Below are 26,048 nucleotides of genomic sequence, written 5' to 3' on the forward strand. Positions count from 1 at the left end.
CCAACCCTAACCCTAACCCTAACCCTAACCCCAACCCTAACCCTAACCCCAACCCTAACCCTAACCCCAACCCTAACCCTAATTCTCACCCCTAACCCAACCCTAACCCTAACCCCAACCCTAACCCTAATTCTCACCCCTAACCCAACCCTAACCCTAACCCTAATTCTCACCCGTAACCCAACCCTAACCCTAACCCAACCCTAACCCTAACCCCAACCCTAACCCTAACCCTAACCCTAACCCTAACCCTAATTCTCACCCCTAACCCAACCCTAACCCTCACCCTCACCCTCACCCTAACCCCAACCCTCACCCTCACCCTAACCCTAACCCTAATTTTCACCCCTAACCCTAACCCTCACCCCTAATCCCAACCCTCTCACCCTAACACCCGACATAATGTGTCGGGTGTTTTGTCCTGACCCAGGTTTCTGCCGAATCCCTGAGACCTACTCACCGAAGCCCTGGGGCTCCATTTTAAGAACCACTGGTCTACATAAATTTTGTTCGTACTTGGTCAAAGAAATATTTTTAGTTGGCCGTAAAAAATATTTTTTCAGTCGGTTGGTGTAGAAAATGTTTTCTGGTCGATCCCTTTAAAGAAGTTTTTTTAGAAATATTTTTTTAATCCACCGATATTCAAATAAATAATTTGACCCGACAGTTTGAAAAAACAAAAAATTTTCTTGACCCGCTGGTCTGACTAAACAAATGTTTTTGACCCATAACTCTGAAGAAAGAAATGTTTTAATTTTTCATGCCACAGTCTGAAGAAATGTTTTATTTTCTCTAATAATTTTTTTTTGACACACAGCTTTAAAAAAACAAAAATGTTTTTGTTCATTTTTAATGTTATAATCTGTAGAATTTTCTTCATTTTACCTTAAAAAGACAAAAAATGTTTTTGACCTGCCGGTCTAGAAGAAATTTTTTGACTACAAGAAATATTTTTGGTCTACAAGAAATGTTTTGACCCACAGCTTTAAAAGTGTTTTTTTTTTTTTTTAATGCTACAGCCTGTAGAAAATTTTGTATTTTCCTTAAAAAGACAAAAAATGTTTTTGACCCGCCGGTTCCAAAAAACAGCTTTAAAAAAAACTACTGTTTTTTAAAAAAAATTTCATGCCACAGTCTAAAGAAAATATTTTTATTTCCCATGAAAAAAATTCTTCACCCGCCAGTCTAAAAAAAAATTGCTTGACCCAACAGTCTACAGAAATATTTTGTGACACACAGCTTTAAAAAATATGGGTTTTTTTAAATTCTTCCTGCCACAGCTTGCAGACAAAAATTTTGTTTTCTTGAAAAAGAAAACATTCTGTTTTGACCTGCCGGTTTGAAAAAAAATATTTATTTGAGTCTTTGGTCTTACAAAACAAAAATTTTTGGCCCATAGCTTTAAAAAAATAACTAAGGATTTTTAAAATTTTCGTACTACAGTCTAAAGAATTTTTAAAATTCCCTTAATTAAAAAAATTTCTTGGACCTCCGGTCTGACAAAAAATTTTTATTTGACCTGCCGGTTTGAAAGAAACACTTTTTTCTTGACTCGCCGGTCTAAAATAAAAGATGTTCTTGACCCGTCGGTCTGACGAAAGAAAAGATTTTTGACCCATAGCTTTGAAAAAAAAATGTTATCAAATTTTTCATACCACAGTCTACAGACCTTTTTTTAAATTTTCCTTAATTAAAAAAAAATTTGTTGAACTGCCGGTATGACAAAAAATTTTTTTGACCCTAACCCTAACCCCAACCCTAACCCTTAACCTAACCCCAATCCTAACCCTAACCCTCACCCTCAACCTAACCCTAACCCTAACCCTCACCCTAACCCTAACCCTAACCCCAACCATAACCCTAACCCTAATTCTCACCCCTAACCCTAACCCTAACCCCTAATCCCAACCCTCTCACCCTAACACCCGACATAATGTGTCGGGTGTTTTGTCCTGACCCAGGTTTCTGCCGAATCCCTGAGACCTACTCACCGAAGCCCTGGGTTCCATTTTAAGAACCACTGGTCTACATAAATTTTGTTCGTACTTGGTCAAAGAAATTTTTTTAGTTGGCCTTAAAAAATATTTTTTCAGTCGGTTGGTGTAGGAACTGTTTTCTGGTCGATCCCTTTAAAGAAGTTTTTTTTTGGTGTCGGTCATTTCTAAAAATTTTTTTTTTTGGTCTGTCGGTCCAAAAATAATTTTCTTCAGTATCAGTTGGTCTAAAACATTTTTTTGACCTGCTTATCTAAAAAAAAATTTTTTAACGTTTTTTTGCCTGTCGGTCCAAAAACGATTTTTTTGGTCACTTAATCCAAATAAACAATTTTTTTTTTCAACCACTTCAATTTTTTTTTTTTTTGCGGCTTTGTCCAAAAAAATGTTTTTGACCCAGTGGTCTGAGACATTATGTAGTCGGTTGTTCAAAAAACATTTTCTCGGTCAGTAAGTTTAAACAAAAATTTCCATTGGTCAGTTGATCTATTTTTAGATCAACTTACCAATGGAAATTTTTTTTTGTTTTCTTTCAGTCGAACACTGTAAAAATTTTGTGTTGCCCGGTTCGTCAAAAAAATTATTAACAATTGGTTGGTCTAAAAAACTTTTTGGTCAATCCAAGAAAACTTTTTTGGGTTGGGCGTCCGGTCTAAAGAAACTGTCCTGAAATGTTTTTTCCCTTTTTCTGTAAACAAACAAACAATTTTTGTAGTTTTGACCCGCTAGTGTAAAATAAAATTTTTTGATCTCCCAGTCTCAATTTTTTTTTTCACCCGCCGGTCCACAGAAAAAGTTTTTTCGACTGGACACGCCGGTTTACAAAAAAGTTTTTTTACCCGCCAGTCTTAGAAATATTTTTTTAATCCACCGATATTCAAATAAATAATTTGACCAGACAGTTTGAAAAAACAAAATATTTTCTTGACCCGCTGGTCTACAAAAAAAACCCTGACCCACAGCCTTGAAAAAGAACTAATGTTTTTTACAATTTTTCATACCACAGTCTAAAAAAAATTTTTTTTCTTCCTTAAATAAAGAAAAATTCTTGACCCGCCGGTCTGACAAAAAATATTTTTTGACCCCGCCGGTTTGAAAAAAACAAAAACGTTTTTGTTTATTTTTTATGTTATAATCTGTAGAATTTTCTTCATTTTACCTTAAAAAGACAAAAAATGTTTTTGACCTGCCGGTCTAGAAGAAATTTTTTGACTACAAGAACTATTTTTGGTCTACAAGAAATATTTTGACCCACAGCTTTAAAAGTGTTTTTTTTTTGTTTTTTTAATGCTACAGCCTGTAGAAAATTTTGTATTTTCCTTAAAAAGACAAAAAATGTTTTTGACCCGCCGGTTCCAAAAAACAGCTTTTAAAAAAAATACTGTTTTTAAAAAAAAAATTTTCATGCCACAGTCTAAAGAAAATATTTTTATTTCCCATGAAAAAAATTCTTCACCCGCCAGTGTAAAAAAAAAATTGCTTGACCCAAAAGTCTACAGAAATATTTTGTGACACACAGCTTTAAAAAATATGGGTTTTTTTTAATTCTTCCTGCCATAGGTTGCAGACAAAATTTTTGTTTTCTTGAAAAAGAAAACATTCTGTTTTGACCTGCCGGTTTGAAAAAAAAAATTTATTTGAGTCTTTGGTCTTACAAAACAAAAATTTTTGGCCCATAGCTTTAAAAAAATAACTAATGATTTTTAAAATTTTCGTACTACAGTCTAAAGATTTTTTTTAATTCCCTTAATTAAAAAAATTTCTTGGACCTCCGGTCTGACAAAAAAATTTATTTGACCTGCCGGTTTGAAAGAAACACTTTTTTCTTGACTTGCCGGTCTACAAGAAAAGATTTTCTTGACCCGTCGGTCTGACTAAAAAAATATTTTTGACCCATAGCTTTGAAAAACAATGTTATCAAATTTTTCATACCACAGTTTAAAGACCTTTTTTAAAATTTTCCTTAATTAAAAAAAAATTTGTTGAACTGCCGGTATGACAAAAAAATTTTTTTGACCCTAACCCTAACCCTCACAACTAACCCTCACCCTCACCCTCACCCTAACCCTCACCCTAACCCCAACCCTAACCTTAACCCTAACCCTAACCCTAACCCCAACCCTCACCCTCACCCTCACCCTCACCCTCACCCTAACCCCAACCCTAACCCTCACCCCTAACCCTAACCCTAATTCTCACCCCTAACCCTAACCCTCACCCCTAATCCCAACCCTCTCACCCTAACACCCGACATAATGTGTCGGGTGTTTTGTCCTGACCCACGTTTCTGCCGAATCCCTGAGACCTACTCACCGAAGCCCTGGGGCTCCATTTTAAGAACCACTGGTCTACATAAATTTTGTTCGTACTTGGTCAAAGAAATATTTTTTAGTTGGCCGTAAAAAATATTTTTTCAGTCGGTTGGTGTAGAAACTGTTTTCTGGTCGATCCCTTTAAAGAAGTTTTTTTTCGGTGTCGGTCATTTCTAAAAATGTTTTTTTTTGGTCTGTCGATGAAAAAAATTTTTTTCGGTATCAGTTGGTGTAAAACATTTTTTTGACCCGCTCGTCTAAAAAAATTTTTTTTTAAAGTTTTGTTGCCTGTCGGTCCAAAAATGATTTTTTTGTTCACTTAATCCAAATACACAAAAAAAATTTTTCAACCACTCGGTCAAAAAACTTCTTTAAGTTGTATGTCCAAAAAATATTTTTTCTTTTGCGGCTTTGTCCAAAAAACTGTTTTTGACCCAGTGGTCTGAGACATTATTTAGTCGGTTGGTCAAAAAACATTTTCTCGGTCAGTAAGTTTAAAAAAATTTTTCCACTGGTCAGTTGGTCTAAAAATGTTTTCTTTCAGTCGAACACTCTGTAAAAATTTTGTCTTGCCCGGTTGGTCAAAAAAATTATTAACAGTTGGTTGGTCTAAAAAACTTTTTGGTCAATCCAAGAAAACTTTTTTGGGTTGGGCGTCCGGTCTAAAGAAAAATTTTTTTTGACCCGCCAGTTAAAAAAAATTTTTTTGTTCATAATTTTTAACTCCACATTCCAAGGAAAAAAACATTTTCCTTTTGTACTAAATTTTTTTTCCCTTTTTCTGAAAACAAACAATGTTTCCTAGTTTTGATCCGCTAGTCTAAAAAAATTTTTTTTGATCTCCCAGTCTCAATTTTTTTTTTGACCCGCCGGTCTAAAACAAAAGTTTTTTCAACTGGACACGCCGGTTTACAAAAAAGTTTTTTTACCCGCCAATATTTTTTTAATCCACTGATATTCAAATTAATAATTTGACCCGCCAGTTTGAAAAAACAAAATATTTTCTTGACCCGCCGGTCTACAAAAAAAACCCTGACCCACAGCCTTAAAAAACAACTAATGTTTTTTTACAATTTTTCACACCACAGTCTAAAGAAAATTTTTTTTCTTCCTTAAATAAAAAAAAATTCTTGACCCGCCGGTCTGACAAAAAATATTTTTTGACCCCGCCGGTTTGACAAAAACAAAAAATTTTCTTGACCCGCTGGTCTGACTAGACAAATGTTTTTGACCCCTAACTCTGAAGAAAGAAATGTTTTAATTTTTCATGCCACAATCTGAAGAAATGTTTTATTTTCTCTAATAATTTTTTTTTTGACACACAGCTTTAAAAAACAAAAACGTTTTTGTTTATTTTTTATGTTACAATCTGTAGAATTTTCTTCATTTTACCTTAAAAAGACAAAAAATGTTTTTGACCCGCCGGTTCCAAAAAACAGCTTTAAAAAAACTACTGTTTTTTTAAGAAAAAATTTCATGCCACAGTCTAAAGAAAATATTTTTATTTCCCATAAAAAAAATTCTTCACCCGCCAGTCTAAAAAGAAATTGCTTGACCCAAAAGTCTACAGAAATATTTTTTGACACACAGCTTTAAAAAATATGGGTTTTTTTAATTCTTCCTGCCACAGGTTGCAGACAAAATTTTTGTTTTCTTGAAAAAGAAAACATTCTGTTTTGACCTGCCGGTTTGAAAAAAAATATTTATTTGACTTGCTGGTCTTACAAAACAAAAATTTTGGCCCATAGCTTTAAAAAAATAACTAATGATTTTAAAAAATTTTCGTACTACAGTCTAAAGAATTTTTTTAATTCCCTTAATTAAAAAAATTTCTTGGACCTCCGGTCTGACAAAAAATTTTTATGTGACCTGCCGGTTTGAAAGAAACACTTTTTTCTTGACTCGCCGGTCTACAAGAAAAGATTTTCTTGACCCGTCGGTCTGACTAAAAAAATATTTTTGACCCATAGCTTTCAAAAAAAATGTTATCAAATTTTTCATACCACAGTCTAAAGACCTTTTTTAAAATTTTCCTTAATCAAAAAAAAAATTGTTGAACTGCCGGTATGACAAAAATTTTTTTTGACCCTAACCCTAACCCTAACCCTAACCCTAATCCTAACCCCAACCCTAACCCTAACCCAACCCCAACCCTAACACTAACCCCAACCCCAACCCTAACCCTAACCCTAACCCTAATTCTCACCCCTAACCCTAACCCCTCACCCCTAATCCCAACCCTCTCACCCTAACACCCGACATAATTTGTCGGGTGTTTTGTCCTGACCCAGGTTTCTGCCGAATCCCTGAGACCTACTCACCGAAGCCCTGGGTTCCATTTTAAGAACCACTGGTCTACATAAATTTTGTTCGTACTTGGTCAAAGAAATTTTTTTTAGTTGGCCATAAAAAATATTTTTCCAGTCGGTTGGTGTAGAAACTGTTTTCTGGTCGATCCCTTTAAAGAAGTTTTTTTTCGGTGTCGGTCATTTCTAAAAATGTTTTTTTTTGGTCTGTCGATGAAAAAAATTTTTTTTCAGTATCAGTTGGTGTAAAACATTTTTTTTACCCGCTCGTCTAAAAAAAATTTTTTTAAAAGTTTTTTTGCCTGTCGGTCCAACGATTTTTTTGGTCACTTAATCCAAATAAACAATTTTTTTTTTCAACCACTTCAATTTTTTTTTTTCTTTTGCGGCTTTGTCCAAAAAACTGTTTTTGACCCAGTGGTCTGAGACATTATTTAGTCGGTTGGTCAAAAAACATTTTCTGGGTCAGTAAGTTTAAACAAAAATTTCCATTGGTCAGTCTATCTAAAAATGTTTTCTTTCAGTCGAACACTCTGTAAAAATTTTGTGTTGCCCGGTTCGTCAAAAAAATTATTAACAATTGGTTGGTCTAAAAAACTTTTTGGTCAATCCAAGAAAACTTTTTTGGGTTGGGCGTCCGGTCTAAAGAAAATTTTTTTTTTGACCCGCCGGTCTACAAAAAAAAATGGCACGGTGGCGCAGTGGTTAGCGCTGTCGCCTCACAACATGGCGGACCCGGATTCGAGTCCCGCTCTGTGCGGAGTTATCATGCTCTCCCAGTGTCTGCGTGGGTTCTCCGGCTTCCTCCCACCCCCAAAAGCATGCGCTTCAGGTTGATTGGCCGTTCCAAAATTGCCCGTAGGAATGAGTGTGTGTGTGCATGGTTGTGTGTCTTTGTGTGTGGCTCCGCGGTGCACTGGCGTCATGCCAGGAGTGTCCCCCGCCTCACATCCTATGCTGCCAAGATAGGCTCCGGCTCCCCGCGACCCGCTGATGGCGGATGTAGCGGTGGTAATCTGAAGATGAAGATGAATTCCCTTAATTAAAATAAAATCTTGGACCTGAAAAAAAATTTTTATTTGACCTGCCGGTTTGAAAGAAACACTTTTTTTCTTGACTCGCCGGTCTACAAAAAAAGATTTTCTTGACCCGTCTGTCTGACTAAAGAAAATGTTTTTGACCCATAGCTTTGAAAAAAAAAAATTATCAAATTTTTCATACCACAGTCTAAAGACCTTTTTTAACTTTTCCTTAATTAAAAAAAAAATTGTTGACCCGCTGGCATGACAAAAGTTTTTTTTGACCTGCCGGTCTGACTGAAAAAAATGTTTTTGTCCCAAAGCTTTAAAAGAAAAGGTTTTTTACAATTTTTTATGTTACAGCTTGCAGAATTTTTTTTATTTTCCTTGAGAAGACAAAAACTGTTTTTGACCCCCCAGTTTGAAAAAACCCCAAATATTTTTCTCGACCCGCCAGTCTACAAAGATAAAATTTTTGGCCCACAGCTTTAAAATAAAAATATTTTTTTAATTTTTCATGCCACAGTCGGAAGAAAAGTTTTTATTTTCTTTAAAAAGAAAAGACTTTTTTTTTTTTCCTTGACCTGCCAGTCTACAAAAAAATGTTTTTTGACCCGTTGGTCTTCAAAGTAATTTTTTGATCCACTGCTTTGCAAAACATAAAATTTTTCTTGACTGGTAATATGAAGAAGACAATTTTCGATCCACAGCTTTAAAAAAAAGACGGTTAAGGGTTTGGGTTACGGTTAGGTGTTAGGCTCAGGGTTTAAGGTTAGTGTTAGACTACTATTAGGGTTAGGGTTTAGGGTCAGACTCTACGGTTCGGGTTTAGGGTTAGGGTTAGGGTTAGAGTTTAGGTTTAGGGTTAGGGTTTAAGGTTAGGCTTTAGGGTTAGACCTAAGGTTAGGGTGAGACTTTACGGTTAGGGTTTAGGGTTAGACTCTACAGTTAGTGTTTAGTTAGGGTTAGGGTCAGGGTTAGGGTTAGGGATTAGGGTTAGACTCTATGGTCAGGGTTTAGGGTTAGGGCTAGGGTTAGGGTTAGAGTTTAGGTTTAGGTTTAGGGTTTAGAGTTAGGGTAAGATTCTACGTTTAGGGTGAGAGTTACGGTTAGGGTTAGGGTTTACGGTTAGGGTTACGGCTAGACTCTACGGTCATGTTTAGGGTTTAGGGTTAGGGTTTAACTCTACGGTTAGGGTTTAGGGTCAGGGTTTAGGCATAGGGTTAGACTCAACTTTTAGGGTTTAGGGTTTTCGTTAGGGGTTAGGGTATAGGGTTAAGGTTAGACTCTACGATTAGGGTTTAGAGTTAGGGTTTAGGGTTTCGGTTAGGGGTTAGGGTTAAGGTTGGACTCTACGGTTAGGGTTTACGGTTAGGGTTAGGGTTAGAGTTTAGAGTTAGGGTAAGATTCTATGGTTAGGGTTAGGGCTAGGGGTAGAGTTTAGGGTTAGGGTCAGGATTTAGAGTTAGGGTTAGACTCTACGGTTAGGGTTAGGGTTACACTCTACGGTTAGGGTTTAGGGTTAGGATTAGTGTTGGATTAGGGTTAGGGTTTAGGGTTAAAGTTTAGTTTTAGGGTTAGGGTTTACGGTTTAGGTTTAGAGTTTAGGTTTAGGGTTAGGATTTCGGGTTTGGGTCAGGGTTAAGGTTAGAGTTTAAGGTTAGACTCTACGGTTAGGGTTAGACTCTACGGTTAGAGGTTAGATTTAGGATTAGGGTTAGGGGTTAGGATTTACGATTAGGGTTAGACTGTACTGTTAGGGTTTAGGGTTAGGGCTAGGGTTAGAGTTTAGGATTAGGGTTAGGGTTTAATGTTAGGGTTTAGAGTTAGACTCTACAGTTTGGTTTTAGGGTTAGGATTAGGGTTATGATTAGGGTTAGGGGTTTGGGTAATGTTAGAGTTTAGGTTTAGGGTTAGGGTTGAGAGTTACACCTAAGGTTAGGATTTAGGGTCAGGGTGAGACTCTACGGTTATGGTTTAGGTTTAGAGATAGACTCTACGGTTAGGGGTTAGGGTTGGGGTTAGGGTTTAAGGTTAGGGTTTAGTTTTAGGGTTAGACTCTACTTTTAGGGTTTAGGGTTTGGGGTTAGGATTAAGGTTAAACTCTACAGTTAGGGATTAGGGTTAGGGTTTAGGGTTAGAGTTTAGGTTTAGGGTTAGGTTTAGGGTTAGAGTTTAGGTTTAGGGTTAGGGTTTAGGGTTAGATTTAGACCTAAGGTTCCAGTTTAGGTTTAAGGTTAGACTCTACAGTTAGGGTTAGACTCTGCGGTTAAGGTTTAGGGTTAAGGTTAGGATTAGGGTTTAGGGTTAGAGTTTAGGTTTAGCATTAGGGTTAGGGTTAAGGGTTCGGGTCAGGGTTAAGGTTAGGGTTTAAGGTTAGACTCTATGGTTAGAGGTTAGGGTTAGACCTAAGGTTAGGGTGAGACTCTACGTTTAGGGTTTAGGGTTAGGATTAAGTTTAGGGGTTATGGGTTTGGGTTAATGTTAGAGTTTAGGTTTAGGGTTAGGGTTGAGAGTTACACCTAAGGTTAGGATTTAGGGTTAGGGTGAGACTCTATGGTTAGGGTTTAGGTTTAGAGTTATACTCTACAGTTAGGCTTTAAGGTTAGGGTTAGACTCTACGGTTAGGGTTTAGGTTTAGACTTAGACTCTACGGTTAGGGTTTAGGGTTAGAGTTTAGGTTTAGGGTTTAGGGTAAGATTCTACGGTTAGGGTGAGGGTTACGGTTAGGGTTTACGGTTAGGGTTACAGCTAGACTCTACGGATATGGTTAGGGTTTAACTCTACGGTTAGGGTTTAGGGTTTAGGATTAGGGTTAGACTACAGTTAGGGTTTAGGGTAATGGTTTTGGCATAGGGTTAGACTCTACGGTTAGGGTTTAGGGTTAGGGGTAGAGTTTAGGGTTAGGGTTTAGACTCTACTACTAGTCTTTATAGTTAGGGTTAGGGTTTGGGGTTCAGGGTTAGACTCTACGGTTAGGGTTTAGGGTTAGGGTGAGGGTTACGGTTAGGATTTAAGGTTGGGGTTAGACTCTACAGTTAGGGGTTAGGGTTAGTGTTAGGGTTTAGGGTCAGGGTTATACTCTACGGTTAGGGTTTAGGGTGAGGGTTAGGGGTTAGGGTTAGGATTTAGGTTTAGGGTTAGGGTTTAGGTTTAGGATTAGGGCTAGGGGTTGTTGTTAGCGTTTGGGTTAGGGGTTGGCATTAGGTTCAGGGTTGGTGTTAGGGTTAGTGTTAGACTCTATGGTTTGAATTTAGGGTTAGGGTTAGGGATTAGGGTCACACTTTATGGTTAGGGTTAGACTTTAGGGTCAGGTTTTGGGGTAGCACTGTTCATACATATGAGCCACAGAACTCCCGGTGACCTAACCCTAACCCTAACCAAACACTGACTCTGACCCAACAAACAGTAACCCAAATCTTTTTGTCCCATAGCTGGAATTCTGGTTCAAATACACCAGTGAGTGTTTTCAGTCGTTCCTCCAAACATGACAGACTCACCGTCCACCTGTGGTGCATTCAGGTGTCTCCTCCTTGTGTGATAGATTTGAACGCCTGTCGGATTAACCCTTGTCTGAATGGAGGGATGTGCCTCATGGACCGAGGAGCCTTCACATGTGTGTGTCCCCCGCAGTACCAGGGCAAGACCTGTGCCTCAGGTAAGCAGCACCTGTGCCTCAGGTAAACAGCACCTGTGCCTCAGGTAAACAGCACGTCAGTCAGGTGAACACGACTCTGTTGTTGTACGTGATGTTGTTTACTTCCTGAATCAAAGTGCATCACTGCTTTCTATTTACCTTTTGTTGTTTGTTTTGCAGTGTTGTTGGAGTGTCGCTATAGAAACGGCGGCTGCGTGCAGTACTGCAGAGACCTGCCGGGGGGCGCTGGAGTTCAGTGTGGATGTGCTGATGGATTCCAGCTGGACCCCGATGGACGAAGCTGCTCCCAGACCAGTAACACTCAGAGAACCCGCCTCACAGCGCAACCATGGCCACCGTAAACAACAACAGGATGTTGATGGCCGTCTGTCGTTCCAGCGCCGTTTCCCTGCGGCCTCCAGCAGAGGGCGCTGCTGAGCAGAGCCCGTTCTCTGGGGCCCGCCTCTGAGCTGGAGAACGTCACCGCGGACGGCTGGCCGCCGGCGCTGAACCTCACGGGGACGGACGATCACCCGACGGAAGCGAACGCAACGTCTGAGCCCAGAGCCAATGAGACGCAGCCGAGGGGGGAGGACGGGGGATGGGAGGAGGACCTGGAACCTCGTGTTGTGGGCGGGTCCCTGGAGAGACAAGGAGGGAGTCCCTGGCAGGTGTAGAGGCCCGCCTCCATCAGGAGTGGATGTGTTGCAGCCAATCAGATCCGTGGGCTCAGCTGACCTGTGGGTGTGTCCCTCCAGGTTCTGGTCCGCCGCGCCGATGGCTACGGCTTCTGTGGGGGGACACTGGTGTCTGACCAATGGGTGGTCTCTGCTGCCCACTGCTTCCAGGAGACAGCCGATCATGTGACCATCGGTGAGCCCCTCATCAACCAATGGGCTGCAGAATGGAGACAGACACGCCCATTTCACCGGTTCAGAGCACAGCAACCAAACACGCTAAGCTAATTCCACCATGATGTACAATCAAGAACAGCACAGACATGCTAATGCTATCAACACCGCTGCAGACATGCTAACATTGGCACCTTAACCCTGTCCTGTCTGATCAAGCAATCAGTGGTGTGTGTGTGTGTGCCTGTTTGTGTGTGTGTGTGTGTGTGTGTGTGTGTGTGTGTGTGTGTGTCTGTGTGTGTCTGTGTGTCTGTGTGTGTGTGTGTGTGTGTGTGTCTGTGTGTTTGTGTGTGTGTGTGTGTCTGTGTGTGTGTGTGTGTGTGTCTGTGTGTGTGTGTGTGTGTCTGTGTGTTTGTGTGTGTGTGTGTGTCTGTGTGTGTGTGTGTGTGTGTCTGTGTGTGTGTGTGTGTGTGTGTGTGTGTGTGTGTGTGTGTGTGTGTATGTGTGTGTCTGTGTCTGTGTGTCTGTGTGTGTCTGTGTGTGTCTGTGTGTGTGTGTGTCTGTCTGTGTCTCTGTGTGTGTGTGTGTGTGTGTGTGTCTGTGTGTGTGTGTGTGTCTGTGTGTGTGTCTGCGTGTGTCTGTGTGTGTGTGTGTGTGTGTGTGTGTGTGTGTGTGTGTGTGTGTGTGTCTGTGTGTGTGTGTGTGTGTGTGTGTGTGTGTGTGTGTGTGTGTGTGTGTGTGTGTGTAGGGGACTGGGACAAGCGGCGTCCTGATCCTGGTGAACAGGTGATCCCGGTGCAGCAGGTGTTCGTTCACCCCCACTTCCACTCGTTCACCTTTGACAGTGACCTCGCTCTGCTGTTTCTGGCCCGGCCGGTGGTCAGGGGCCCCACAGCGGCCCCCGCCTGCCTGCCCGACCCCCACCTGTCAAAATACCTGCTGCAGGTAACGACTGCTGATGCTGTCAGTGCTGGGGGGGCAGAAGGACCAGAACCGACTCTGTCTGGTTTCAGGACGGGAACCGGGGTCAGGTGACGGGCTGGGGAGTCACGCACTACCTGGGCAGGTCGTCACGGTTCCTCAGGAAGGTGGCGCTCCCAGTGGTCAGTTTCAGGCACTGCACCGCGTCCACTGAACAGGTGAGCTACGGAGCACCTGTCTGAGGTCACCTGAGGGTCACCTGGTGGTCACCTGATGGTCACCTGATGGTCACCTGAGGGTCACCTGGTGGTCACCTGATGGTCACCTGGTGGTCACCTGATGGTCACGATGCCCCCGCCCTGCAGGTGATCACAGACAACATGTTCTGCGCGGGTTACCTGGATGCCAGCATGGACGCTTGCAGCGGGGACAGTGGCGGCCCGTTCGTGGTGAACTACCGGGGCACCTGGTTCCTGACGGGCGTGGTCAGCTGGGGCGAGAAATGCGCCGCCAAAGGGAAGTACGGGGTTTATACCCGGCTGGGCAACTTCCTGTCCTGGATCAGAGACACCATGGACAGAACCGACCTGAATGGCACCGAGTCCTGATCACATGGGACGAGAACGCTGTTGCCTGATTGGCTGGACAGCAAGAAACAGGAGTTAATGAGGAAGACTAGTTTAAAACACGTTAATGAGGAAGACTACTTTAAAACATGTTAATGAGCAAGACTAGTTTAACACCTGATGAAACTAGTTTAGCAGAATGCTGACTTCCATCATTTTAGGGGAAGGAGATATATTTTTAAAATATTTTCAAGCTCCCCAACCAGTCCTAAATGATCACAACTAATTGTTAAATAAAGAATTATTGAATTATAAAATAATTACATGATTTTAACCATTGTTAAAAGTTAAGTTTGCAAGTTTCTACAGTTGAAGTTTATTTTTTTAAATGATGACATGATGTGAGGCTGCTTTGTAAAACGTTTATTACTGGTTACAGCTGATGAAGGTCACACACATCAGTACATCATCTGTATATAACACACGTGTAATCATGTGTCATAGCATGTATATAACACATGTAATCATGTGTCATAACATGTATATAACACGTTTAATAATGTGTCATAACATGTATATAACACGTGTAATCATGTGTCATATCATGTATATAACATATGTGTAATCATGTATTATAAGATATATATAACATGTAATCATGTGTCATAATATGTACATAACATACGTGTAATCATGTGTCATAACATGTATATAACATGCAAGACCTCTTTTCTCAGGAGGTTCTGCTGGTTCTGTTTTCAGCCTGACTGTGATCAGTTCATCAGACGAGTCTCATTAGAGATTAGAGTTCGGGTTCAAGAACAGGTCCAAACACAATGTGGCGGGTTCTGGACCCAGTGTGTTTTGTTCCTGATTCATTGAGGCACAGAACAAGTTCAGACGACTTGCTGAGAAAGATTTCTGTGCACACGGACCTGATATCTTACCACCCTCACCTGGGTCTGTTGTGTGTGTGGTAACTGAGTGACTGGAGAACAGATCAGAGTGAACTATTGGTCAGACTGTTGGTTACTGTTGGGTCAGACTGTTAGTTACTGTTGGGTCAGACTGTTAGTTACTGTTGGGTCAGACTGTTGGTTACTGTTGGGTCAGACTGTTAGTTACTGTTGGGTCAGACTGTTGGTTACTGTTGGGTCAGACTGTTGGTTACTGTTGGGTCAGACTGTTGGTTACTGTTGGGTCAGACTGTTGGTTACTGTTGGGTCAGACTGTTAGTTACTGTTGGGTCAGACTGTTGGTTACTGATGGGTCAGACTGTTGGTTACTGTTGGGTCAGACTGTTGGTTACTGTTGGGTCAGACTGTTGGTTACTGTTGGGTCAGACTGTTGGTTACTGTTGGGTCAGACTGTTGGTTACTGTTGGGTCAGACTGTTGTTTATCGTTGGGTCAGACTGTTGGTTACTGTTGGGTCAGACTGTTGTTTATCGTTGGGTCAGACTGTTGTTTATCGTTGGGTCAGACTGTTGGTTACTGTTGGGTCAGACTGTTAGTTACTGTTGGGTCAGACTGTTGGTTACTGTTGGGTCAGACTGTTGGTTATCGTTGGGTCAGACTGTTGGTTACTGTTGGGTCAGACTGTTGTTTATCGTTGGGTCAGACTGTTGGTTACTGTTGGGTCAGACTGTTGGTTACTGTTGGGTCAGACTGTAGGTTACTGTTGGGTCAGACTGTTGGTTATCGTTGGGTCAGACTGTTGGTTACTGTTGGGTCAGACTGTTGGTTACTGTTGGGTCAGACTGTTGGTTACTGTTGGGTCAGACTGTTGGTTACTGTTGGGTCAGACTGTTGGTTACTGTTGGGTCAGACTGTTGGTTACTGTTGGGTCAGACTGTTGGTTATCGTTGGGTCAGACTGTTGGTTACTGTTGGGTCAGACTGTTGGTTACTGTTGGGTCAGACTGTTGGTTACTGTTGGGTCAGACTGTTGGTTACTGTTGGGTCAGACTGTTGGTTACTGTTGGGTCAGACTGTTGGTTACTGTTGGGTCAGACTGTTGTTTATCGTTGGGTCAGACTGTTGTTTATCGTTGGGTCAGACTGTTGGTTACTGTTGGGTCAGACTGTTAGTTACTGTTGGGTCAGACTGTTGGTTACTGTTGGGTCAGACTGTTGGTTATCGTTGGGTCAGACTGTTGGTTACTGTTGGGTCAGACTGTTGTTTATCGTTGGGTCAGACTGTTGGTTATCGTTGGGTCGGACTGTTGGTTACTGTTGGGTCAGACTGTTGGTTACTGTTGGGTCAGACTTTTGGTTACTGTTGGGTCAGACTGTTGGTTACTGTTGGGTCAGACTGTTGGTTATCGTTGGGTCAGACTGTTGGTTACTGTTGGGTCAGACTGTTGGTTATCGTTGGGTCAGACTGTTGGTTACTGTTGGGTCAGACTGTTGGTTACTGTTGGGTCAGACTGTTGGTTATCGTTGGGTCAGACTATTGGTTACTGTTGGGTCAGACTGTTGGTTATCGTTGGGTCAGACTGTTGGTTACTGTTGGGTCAGACTGTTGGTTACTGTTGGGTCAGACTGTTGGTTACTGTTGGGTCAGACTGTTGTTTATCGTTGGGTCAGACTGTTGGTTACTGTTGGGTCAGACTGTTGGTTACTGTTGGGTCAGACTGTTAGTTACTGTTGGGTCAGACTGTTAGTTACTGTTGGGTCAGACTGTTGGTTACTGTTGGGTCAGACTGTTGGTTACTGTTGGGTCAGACTGTTGGTTATCGTTGGGTCAGACTGTTGGTTATCGTTGGGTCAGACTGTTGGTTACTGTTGGGTCAGACTGTTGGTTGTTTCACCACCAGGGGGAGCCACGAGTTTGTTCCTGATCCACTGCACATAGTTGGTGACCCGGGTGTAGACTCCATACACTCTCTGACTCCCACAGTCCTCAGGTCCGCCCCATGACACCAGCCCATACACCGCCCACTTCTGACTGACCCTGTCCTCCATTACAAATGCCCCCCCGCTGTCCCCCAGGCAGGTGTCCCGCCCGCCCCGGAAGAAGCCAGCACAGAACATGTTGTCAGTGATGTTGTAGCTGACGGAGCGCGAGGCGTAGCTCGCTTGACACTCGTCCTGAGACACCACCGGAAGCTTGACGAACTGCAGAAGGTCAGAGGTCATCCCGAGGTCTGAGGTCAGAGTGGGGGGGTCACCAGAAGAGGAGGAAGAGGATGAAGATATGTTGATATTGGAGATTCCCCAACCAGCAACGACACCCAGAGAGTTCGGAAGAGGAGGGGGGGGGTCGTCCTGAAGAGGAGAGAGGTCAAAGGTCGTTATCCTCACCTCATGTTACTGGAGGGTTTCTGTAGCACTCGTGCTATCCAGTACCGCGTTGTGAGGCGGAGGGAGGCACACTGGACGGATGAGCTCGCTGAAGTCCACAGCGTCAGCCAGCTTCAGCAGCGCGATGTCGTTGTTGTAGTTGTCGGGCCGGAAGTGAGGATGGAGGAAGATCTGCTGCACTGAGCGGTTGGTGGCCACGCCCTTGTCTCCAGCGTCATGGAGGCCAAGGAACACCTGGAACACACTTGTGTTTAGACCAGTCAACCAGCAACCAGCTGGTTACACCAGTCAACCACTTAGTTGACCACTCTAACCAGCCGGTTGACCGGTGTGACCAGCTGGTTGCAGGTCCTGGTTTGGACTCAGGGTTCCCCAGAACTGCTGTCTTCAATCTGAACAACCTTGACGTGCTCCGGCGCCACGGGGACGACGCTGGGGTCCCTCCGCTGGGACCTCAGGACGTGGGCGGCGGTCAGGACCCAGGACTCAGACAGCAGGGCCCCGGAGCCAAACCAGCGGTCCTCTGGGACCCGGGACCGATCCTCCACGCTGAGCAGAACCTGCCAGGGGAAGGAGCCGGGCTCAGCACTGCGACCTCCCACAATCCTCTTCACCTGAGAAGGAAGCGGGCGGAACGGGCGGCCACAGGCTGGAAGAAGGGGACACTTCCTCACCAACCTTCACATAGCAGAGTAACGGCTGTACGGGTCACATGACTCATCGCTTACCTGGCAGGCAGGTGGGCGGGCCCCGCCCTGATTGGGCACTGATCCAGTGTCCACCTGGTCCACAGCTGTAGGAGCCTGGAACACAGCGGGGCTGTTAGGGGCTGCATTCAGGGGGCGGGGTCAGGACTGGGACCCCATGGCCCCTGCAGGGGGCGGGGCCAGGACCAGGATGCTTACTGTTGCTGCCGTCCTCCCTGCAGACGTAGTGAACCGTCGATCCAAACAGGGTGCTGTTGTCATGACGACCAAACACAACGTCAGCCATGGCAACGGCCTTCGGACTCCCACAATCCACCACTGTAACAGAGGAGACCAATCAGGTGTCAGATGGAGATGAAAAAGTGAGGAGGAAGATGAATAGGAGGCGGAGACCAAAGAGGTCTTGTCCCCTGATTGGTTCTTTGCTGTCAGCTGGGCTACTAGGATCTCATGGCGATGGCTTCATTTCCACATTTGTAGTCAATCAGACAGGAAACGATAAAACACAACCTTTAATTGACTTGTTTCACCTTTATCCTGCTGAGCCAAAAACATTAACATAAACGTGATCAATACCGATCAATACCGATCAATACGGATCATTGATCAGAAATGTATTAATCTGATCTGAAGTCAATCAGAAAACTTGATTTTCTTTTATATCTGTTAACATGATGAGAGACAGCTGGAGGTCAAGAGGTCAAGGTGACATAAAAGCAGACCAACAGGCTGCAAACAGGAAGTAAACAGACAGTAAACAGACTGTAAACAGGAAGTAAACTGAATATAAACAGGAAGTAAACAGACAGTAAACAAGCTGCAAATAGGCTGTAAACAGGAAGTAAACAGAATATAAAGAGGAAGTAAACAAACTTTAACAGGCTGTAAACAGGAAGTAAACAGACAGTAAACAGGCTCTAAGCAGGAAGTAAACAGGCTGTAAACAGAAAGTAAACAGACAGTAAGCAGGCTCTAAGCAAGAAGTAAACAGATAGTAAACAGGTTGTAAATAGACTGTAAAAGGAAGTAAACAGAATATAAACACGAAGTAACCAGGCAGTAAACAGGCTGTAAATAAGAAGTAAACAGGCTGTAAACAGGCCGTAAACAGGAAGTAAACAGACAGTAAACAGGCTCTAAGCAGGAAGTAAACAGACAGTAAACAGGCTGTAAACAGACTGCAAACAGGCTGTAAACAGACGGTAAACAGGATGTAAACAGGAAGTAAACAGACAGTAAACAGGATGTAAACAGGAAGTAAACAGACAGTAAACAGGCTGTAAACAGGCAGTAAACAGGACCCTGATGGCTGCTGACATGATAAAGAACCACCAGCGGAACAAACTTCCTGTCTGAGGTCACGGCGCCGGTCTAGGGTGAACCCTGCAGAACAACGACCACTGCCTGTGTGCTGCTCCTACCTTGGCAGGGGGGGGCACTGCTGCTCCAGGAGCCGTCAGCCTGACAGTCCATCTGGTGGTGGTCCACAAAGCCCCCGCCCTGAAGCACACACACATGAGGGCTCCTGTGGGCGGAGCTCAACCTGTGGGCGGGGCTCCACCTGCGTGAGACAGACATACCTGCAGCAGCCGGAAGCCCGCCTCACACGTCACCAGGACGTGGTCTCTGAACGAGTACTCTGATTGGACAGGGCTCAGCAGGGCGTGGGGCGGGGCTTCAGGAACGGGACACTGGTTTCCTGTCAGACATTGCACACACACACACACAGACACACACACACAGGTGCTGCAGTGACAGGTGCGTTCCACACGGGGGGGCATAGCCTGACCTACCCACACTGGTGTAGGAGATCCTCCAGCCCCCATTCTCCCCCGAGTCGTCGCTGTGGAACAGAACCGTCACCACGTTGGTCTCCGTGACGATCAAACCGGGAGAACGGTCCCCACAGAACGGACCCCACACACTGCTGCCCGCTGCTACCTACACACACACACACACACACACACACACACACACACACACACACACACACACACACACACACACACATACAGATGATCAGTAACTGTTTGGTTAGCTGGTGTAACCCATTAGCCTGCTAGCTCTAACAGCGCTCCAGCAGACTGGAGAGAATGTGGGGGTCTGACCTAGAAAAACTGACCTAGCTTATTCAACCTGGAAAGACAGCTTTACGTCAAGAAAGAAGGCTCTCGGTAGAAGTAGAAATACTTTCTACTCTACTTTAATAGAGGAAAATAAAAACCACCCTCGGTTTCTTTTCAGCACAGTAGCCAGGCTGACTGAGAAACACAACAGTATGGAGCCCACCAGTCCTTTAATGATGACTTTCTTAGGTTTGTTCAAAGCAAATTACAAATCTTAGAGATGAGATCCATTATGTACTGCTAAACACAAGTAAGCTAGCAGAGGAATCGACTAATTCTGGCTATACCCTGGAGTGTTTTCAGCAAATGGAACTCTCCGATTTAAATTCCTTAATTTCCTCTGCTAAACCCACCACCTGTCTACTAGACAAAATTCCACGTACGCTCCTCAAAGAGGTTCTACCATTAATAAATAAACCTGTATTATCCATAATCAATCAATCCTTAAAAATTGGTTATGTACCACAATCTTTCAAAGTAGCTGTGATCAAGCCCCTCCTTCAGAAACCAAACCTAGATGCTGGCCTCCTCTCAGATTACAGGCCGATCTCTAACCATCCATTCCTATCCAAGATCCTAGAGAACATAGTGACCAAACAGCTAAATGACTACCTGTTAGAGAACAACCTGTCAGAGGATTTTCAGTCAGGTTTTAGAACAAACTACAGTACGGAGACTGAACTGCTGAAAGTCACAAATGACCTGTTAACAGCGTCAGATAAAGGTCTTCTGTCTGTTCTAGTCTTGTCAGACCTGAGTGCAGCATTCCATACTGTTGACCATAATATTCTTTAAGGAGATTGGAAGAGGAGATTGGGATTAAAAACTCAGCACTAGACTGGTTTAGGTCATATCTATCAGACTGATTTCAGTTTGTCTATGTCAATAATAGATGTTCAGACCGAGGGACTCTCACCTGTGGAGTACCTCAAGGATCTGTTCTGGGGCCAATTCTGTTTAATCTATATGTTACCATTGGGAAATATTATAAGGAAACATAACATTAACTTTTATTGTTATGCTGACGATACTAAATTATATTTATCAATTAAAACCAGTAAATCTGATCAGCTAATTAAATTAGAAACCTGCCTCAGGGATATTAAATCCTGGATGCGTCACAATTTCTTCATGTTGAACAGTAACAAACCTGAAGTCATTATTATTATTATTATTATTATTATTATTAATAATAATAATAATAATAATAATAATAGTAATAATAACATTATTACTGTTGTTATTATTATTATTATTATTGGGCCAAAGCATCTGAGAGATGATTTAGAGATGAGTTACACTTTATCCTCTACTAATGATGTCAGGCTGATCAATAACCTTGTGGGCGGGGCTCCTGTGCTCACCTTGACGTGGTCGTAAGGGCAGCGCACTGAGGGGTGGTCCTCCACATCAAAGTGGGTGTCGAACTGGAGGCGGAGCCTAAAGCCTGGCTCCACCTCTATGCGGTAGGAGCAGTCGGAGCTCTTCGGGTACGGAGACGGAAAATCAACGCTGCTCACAACTCCAGAGCGGTCCCTGAACACACCGTCACTGCACTCCACTGAACACACACACACACACACACACACACACACACACACACACACACACACACACACACACGTGTGTTACATCATAGGATCCCTTTAATCACCAGGGGTGGACAGTAACAGAGTAAATGTACTTAAGTCCTGTACTTAAGAACAGATTCTGAGGATTTTTACTTTACTCAAATACTAGAATTCTTTCATACGTATTACTCTTACTCGAATACATTTCCAAGGCAAAGATTTTTGCTCTTACTCGAGTTAATTTCTGAGAAGGCTCATGAATACTCCTTACTTTTAGGTTTACCTGTTGTTGTTGTTTATTGCCCCCCCCTAAAATGCAATTGGCCACATGCAGTGTTCGTCAAAGAAGGACACCTATCACAGTACACGTTGTCAACTGGGATTTACGTAAAAGCAGAAATACGTCACCCCCTCCCCAATCAGCTCAAAACTAGACCGCGGTGGCGATGGAAGAAGAAGCCTCCGTTGGATCTGATGAACATGATGAGTTTAATAAGGCGGAGGAAGAAAACCCACGGCCTCATCTTAAAGACATGTTCGAGTTTGTAGAAGTGAAAAAGGACAACGGAGACTCAGACACGAAAAAGAACATTTTCAAATACTTATTGTGTTCGCCGAAGAAAAACGGACAAAAGTCACACCTAGAGACCTCTGGTCACTTCATTTTACAGAACTACAGTCTGACAGAGACTGGAGGACACAGGGCCACACAGACTGGGGGGCAGGGGGAGACACACAGATTGGGGGGGAGACAGACAGACAGGTGGGGGGAGACAGACAGTCTGGGGGAGACAAATATTGTGGTCCTGGGATATGTCCTTCCTGTAAACATTGAGTTGTTGAAAGCAGAGATTCAGTTTGTTGTAAAGCAGTGGTTCTCAACCAGTGGTCCACCAGGGTGTCCTTTAGGGGTTCCAGTTGGTCCCCAGTTAAACCAGTTGGTTGGGCCTGTATGGCTCCATTTGGTCTTGTGTGTGTATGGAAGGGGGGGTTGTTTAATAAAATGTGAAAATGACAGAATTGTCCTCTTTGATGATTCCATTGATTTTACTTCCATTTTTATAGATGTTGGGGAGGGCTTGGTTCAGTATAACATGATGGTTCTACAGGCAAGAACATCAGTGCAGGTGGTTTCAAAGAGTTTCCTCTGAAACAAGAGATACAAGGTACTATATATACTGTATCTACTTCTTTTCCTTTGGGCTTTTCCCTTCAGGGTCTCCACAGCCAATCAGTGTCCTCCATCTAACCCTGTCTTCTCATCCTCTTCTCTCACACCAACTACCTTCATGTCCTCTTTCACTACATCCATAAACCTCCTCTTTGGTCTTCCTCTAGGTCTCCTGCCTGGCAGTTCAAAACTCAGCATCCTTCTACCAATATATTCACTATCTCTCCTCTGGACATGTCCAAACCATCTCAGTCTGGCCTCTCTGACTTTATCTCCAGAACCTCTAACATGTGCTGTCCCTCTGATGTACTCATTCCTGATCCTATCCATCCTGGTCACTCCCAGAGAGAACCTCAGCATCTTCATCTCTGCTACCTCCAGCTCTGTCTCCTGTCTTTTCCTCAGTGACACTGTCTCTAGACCAAACAACATCGCTGGTCTCACCACAGTTTTGTACACCTTTCCTTTCATTTTAGCTGAAACTCTTCTATCACACATCACACCTGACACTTTCCTCCACCCGTTCCATCCTGCCTGGACACGCTTCTTCACCTCTTTTCCACACTCTCCATTGCTCTGGACTGTTGACCCTAAGTACTTCAAATCCTCCACCTTCTTGATCTCTTCTCCCTGTAACCTCATACAAGGTACTATATATAAAATTATAAAATGACAGTAGTTCAGTCAGGTCCATTCTCATCAAAGATAAAAAATAGGAATTGACTCTTACTTTTACTTTAGTGCATTTAAAAGCATTTACTCTTGAATACTTAAGTACATTTAAAAGCAAGTACTTTTTTACTCTTACTCAAGTAATGTATTGACTGGGCTACTCTTACTTGTAGCAGAGTAAATTTTGACCAGAGGTATTTGTTCACTGAACACTCAAACACCATGTGTGTGTGTGTGTGTGTGTGTGTGTGTGTGTGTGTGTGTGTGTGTGTGTGTGTGTGTGTGTGGTCCTCCTCCACACAGAAACATTCAGGAAATGTAAATATTAGCCACCAGCTATCAGTCACACAGAGGTTAGACTCCAGATACTGGATCCAGTTCCCCAGAGCCTCAGCAGGGGCCCCGTGAGGCGTTGTTTCCTGTTGTCTGTTGTTGTTTCCTGTTGTCTGTTGTTGTTTCCTGTTGTTTCCTGTTGTTTCACATTGTTTCCTGATGTTTTCAGTTGTTTCCTGTTGTTTCATTTGTTTTTCCTGTTGTTTCATTCAATCATCCTACGCACCACTCCTTCCTCTTTTGCGGGTCATGGGGGTTGCTGGAGCCCATCCCAGTGGACATACAGGTGAGGGGCAGGGAAACACTCCAGACATGTTGCCAGCACCTGGTGGTAACACAACCAGGCCCCTTGGTGGGCTCGAACCCCCAACCTCTCCAATTGTTTACATTTACTTTAACTTTCAGGACTAAAACATGTTGATATTTCTGGAGGCGGAGCCTCCTCACGTCATTGGAGGCGTGTCTGTCTGTCAAATGACCATAAAACTCTGGCATTAAGTGTCTTTCTGTACAACGGGGGGTTGGGGGTTCCTGCTGACAGACAGAAGGACATTAATCTGGACAAAGATCCCATGACCTCCACTCAAGCTGCTGACGGGGGGGCAAACCGGTGGAGGGGTCAAGTATGGAAGCTTACAAATGACAACACACACACACACACACACACATACAGACAAAGACTTTCACTGTTGGTGGAGGTGGGGCCTCGTTAGCAGGAGACGCTAATCAGGATCAAGCTGCTGGAATGCTAATCTGCTCTGTTCACACAAACGTTAATGATGAACACGCTAATGTTTGACCCCAGTTCAACACAACAGACACACTAATGCACACGTGTCAAACTCAAGGCCCGGGGGCCAAATGTGGCCCTCCACATCATTTAATGTGTCCCACGAGAGCATAAAGGGTCAGAAGGCCTAAATATGGATACGTCATAAGTGTACTTTGAGCAAAACTACATTTCCCACAATGCAGTAGTTAAGCCCAACTTAACTCTGACTAAACGTAGTGAACAAAGTTAACGTCCAAACTTGTGTCTGATGTTATTTTTCTTTATTGATTGATAGTTTGATCCTTGATTGATGGAGTTCTGTGGGTTTAATAACCTGACAAATGAAAAGGATTTATGTTAGAACAGAGAAACAAACAAACATGTTTTTTCTGTCTAACTGTAATGTTTGGAACTAGAATCAGTCAGAAATTCAGTTATTTAACATTAAGGAGTAGTTACATTTAGTTACATTACACTGAGTTACATTTAGTTACATTTATTAGTTACATTAAGGAGTAGTTACATTTAGTTACATTACACTGAGTCACATTTAGTTACATTTATTAGTTACATTAAGGAGTAGTTACATTTAGTTACATTACACTGAGTTACATTTAGTTACATTTATTAGTTACATTAAGGAGTAGTTACATTTAGTTACATTACACTGAGTTACATTTAGTTACATTTATTAGTTACATTAAGGAGTAGTTACATTTAGTTACATTACACTGAGTTACATTTAGTTACATCTATTAGTTACATTAAGGAGTAGTTACATTTAGTTACATTACACTGAGTTACATTTAGTTACATCTATTAGTTACATTAAGGAGTAGTTACATTTAGTTACATTTATTAGTTACATTAAGGAGTAGTATCATTTAGTTACATTACACTGAGTTACATTTAGTTACATCTATTAGTTACATTAAGGAGTAGTTACATTTAGTTACATTACACTGAGTTACATTTAGTTACATTTATTAGTTACATTAAGGAGTAGTTACATTTAGTTACATTACACTGAGTTACATTTAGTTACATTTATTAGTTACATTAAGGAGTAGTTACATTTAGTTACATTACACTGAGTTACATTTAGTTACATTTATTAGTTACATTAAGGAGTAGTTACATTTAGTTACATTACACTGAGTTACATTTAGTTACATTTATTAGTTACATTAAGGAGTAGTTACATTTAGTTACATTACACTGAGTTACATTTAGTTACATCTATTAGTTACATTAAGGAGTAGTTACATTTAGTTACATTACACTGAGTTACATTTAGTTACATCTATTAGTTACATTAAGGAGTAGTTACATTTAGTTACATTTATTAGTTACATTAAGGAGTAGTTACATTTAGTTACATTACACTGAGTTACATTTAGTTACATCTATTAGTTACATTAAGGAGTAGTTACATTTAGTTACATTACACTGAGTTACATTTAGTTACATTTATTAGTTACATTAAGGAGTAGTTACATTTAGTTACATTACACTGAGTTACATTTAGTTACATTTATTAGTTACATTAAGGAGTAGTTACATTTAGTTACATTACACTGAGTTACATTTAGTTACATTTATTAGTTACATTAAGGAGAAGTTACATTTAGTTACATTACCCTGAGTTACATTTAGTTACATCTATTAGTTACATTAAGGAGTAGTTACATTTAGTTACATTACACTGAGTTACATTTAGTTACATTTATTAGTTACATTAAGGAGTAGTTACATTTAGTTACATTACACTGAGTTACATTTAGTTAC

General features: G+C 42.2%; 2 protein-coding genes across 5 annotated transcripts in view; one reads left to right on the forward strand and one right to left on the reverse strand.

The window, feature by feature from the left end:
• LOC137596319 (coagulation factor X) overlaps nt 1-14,345 on the forward strand; it is a 16,865-nt gene extending 2,520 nt beyond the window's left edge. Inside the window, exons 5-12 of the mRNA XM_068316718.1 lie at nt 11,066-11,090; nt 11,176-11,289; nt 11,449-11,583; nt 11,668-11,939; nt 12,027-12,141; nt 12,868-13,064; nt 13,133-13,258; nt 13,406-14,345. Of these exons, the coding sequence (XP_068172819.1) occupies nt 11,066-11,090; nt 11,176-11,289; nt 11,449-11,583; nt 11,668-11,939; nt 12,027-12,141; nt 12,868-13,064; nt 13,133-13,258; nt 13,406-13,648 (1,227 nt within the window). The 3' untranslated portion in view covers nt 13,649-14,345. The remainder of the gene's footprint in view (nt 1-11,065; nt 11,091-11,175; nt 11,290-11,448; nt 11,584-11,667; nt 11,940-12,026; nt 12,142-12,867; nt 13,065-13,132; nt 13,259-13,405) is intronic.
• masp1 (MBL associated serine protease 1) overlaps nt 14,009-26,048 on the reverse strand; it is a 15,247-nt gene continuing 3,207 nt past the window's right edge. For 3 of the 4 annotated variants that reach the window (XM_068316715.1, XM_068316714.1, XM_068316716.1), the window contains exons 5-13: nt 21,106-21,302; nt 19,409-19,556; nt 19,196-19,314; nt 19,037-19,115; nt 17,814-17,933; nt 17,637-17,711; nt 17,310-17,557; nt 16,954-17,142; nt 14,009-16,872 (exon numbers count right to left, since the gene is read on the reverse strand). In XM_068316715.1, the coding sequence (XP_068172816.1) occupies nt 16,384-16,872; nt 16,954-17,142; nt 17,310-17,557; nt 17,637-17,711; nt 17,814-17,933; nt 19,037-19,115; nt 19,196-19,314; nt 19,409-19,556; nt 21,106-21,302 (1,664 nt within the window). In that variant the 3' untranslated portion in view covers nt 14,009-16,383. Of the gene's footprint in view, nt 16,873-16,908; nt 17,143-17,309; nt 17,558-17,636; nt 17,712-17,813; nt 17,934-19,036; nt 19,116-19,195; nt 19,315-19,408; nt 19,557-21,105; nt 21,303-26,048 lie in introns of all 4 variants that reach the window. The other variant, XM_068316717.1, reaches the window with a different exon arrangement.

This window comes from Antennarius striatus, chromosome 6 (genome assembly GCF_040054535.1).
Source record: "Antennarius striatus isolate MH-2024 chromosome 6, ASM4005453v1, whole genome shotgun sequence".
In the NCBI taxonomy this organism is placed as follows: domain Eukaryota; kingdom Metazoa; phylum Chordata; class Actinopteri; order Lophiiformes; family Antennariidae; genus Antennarius; species Antennarius striatus.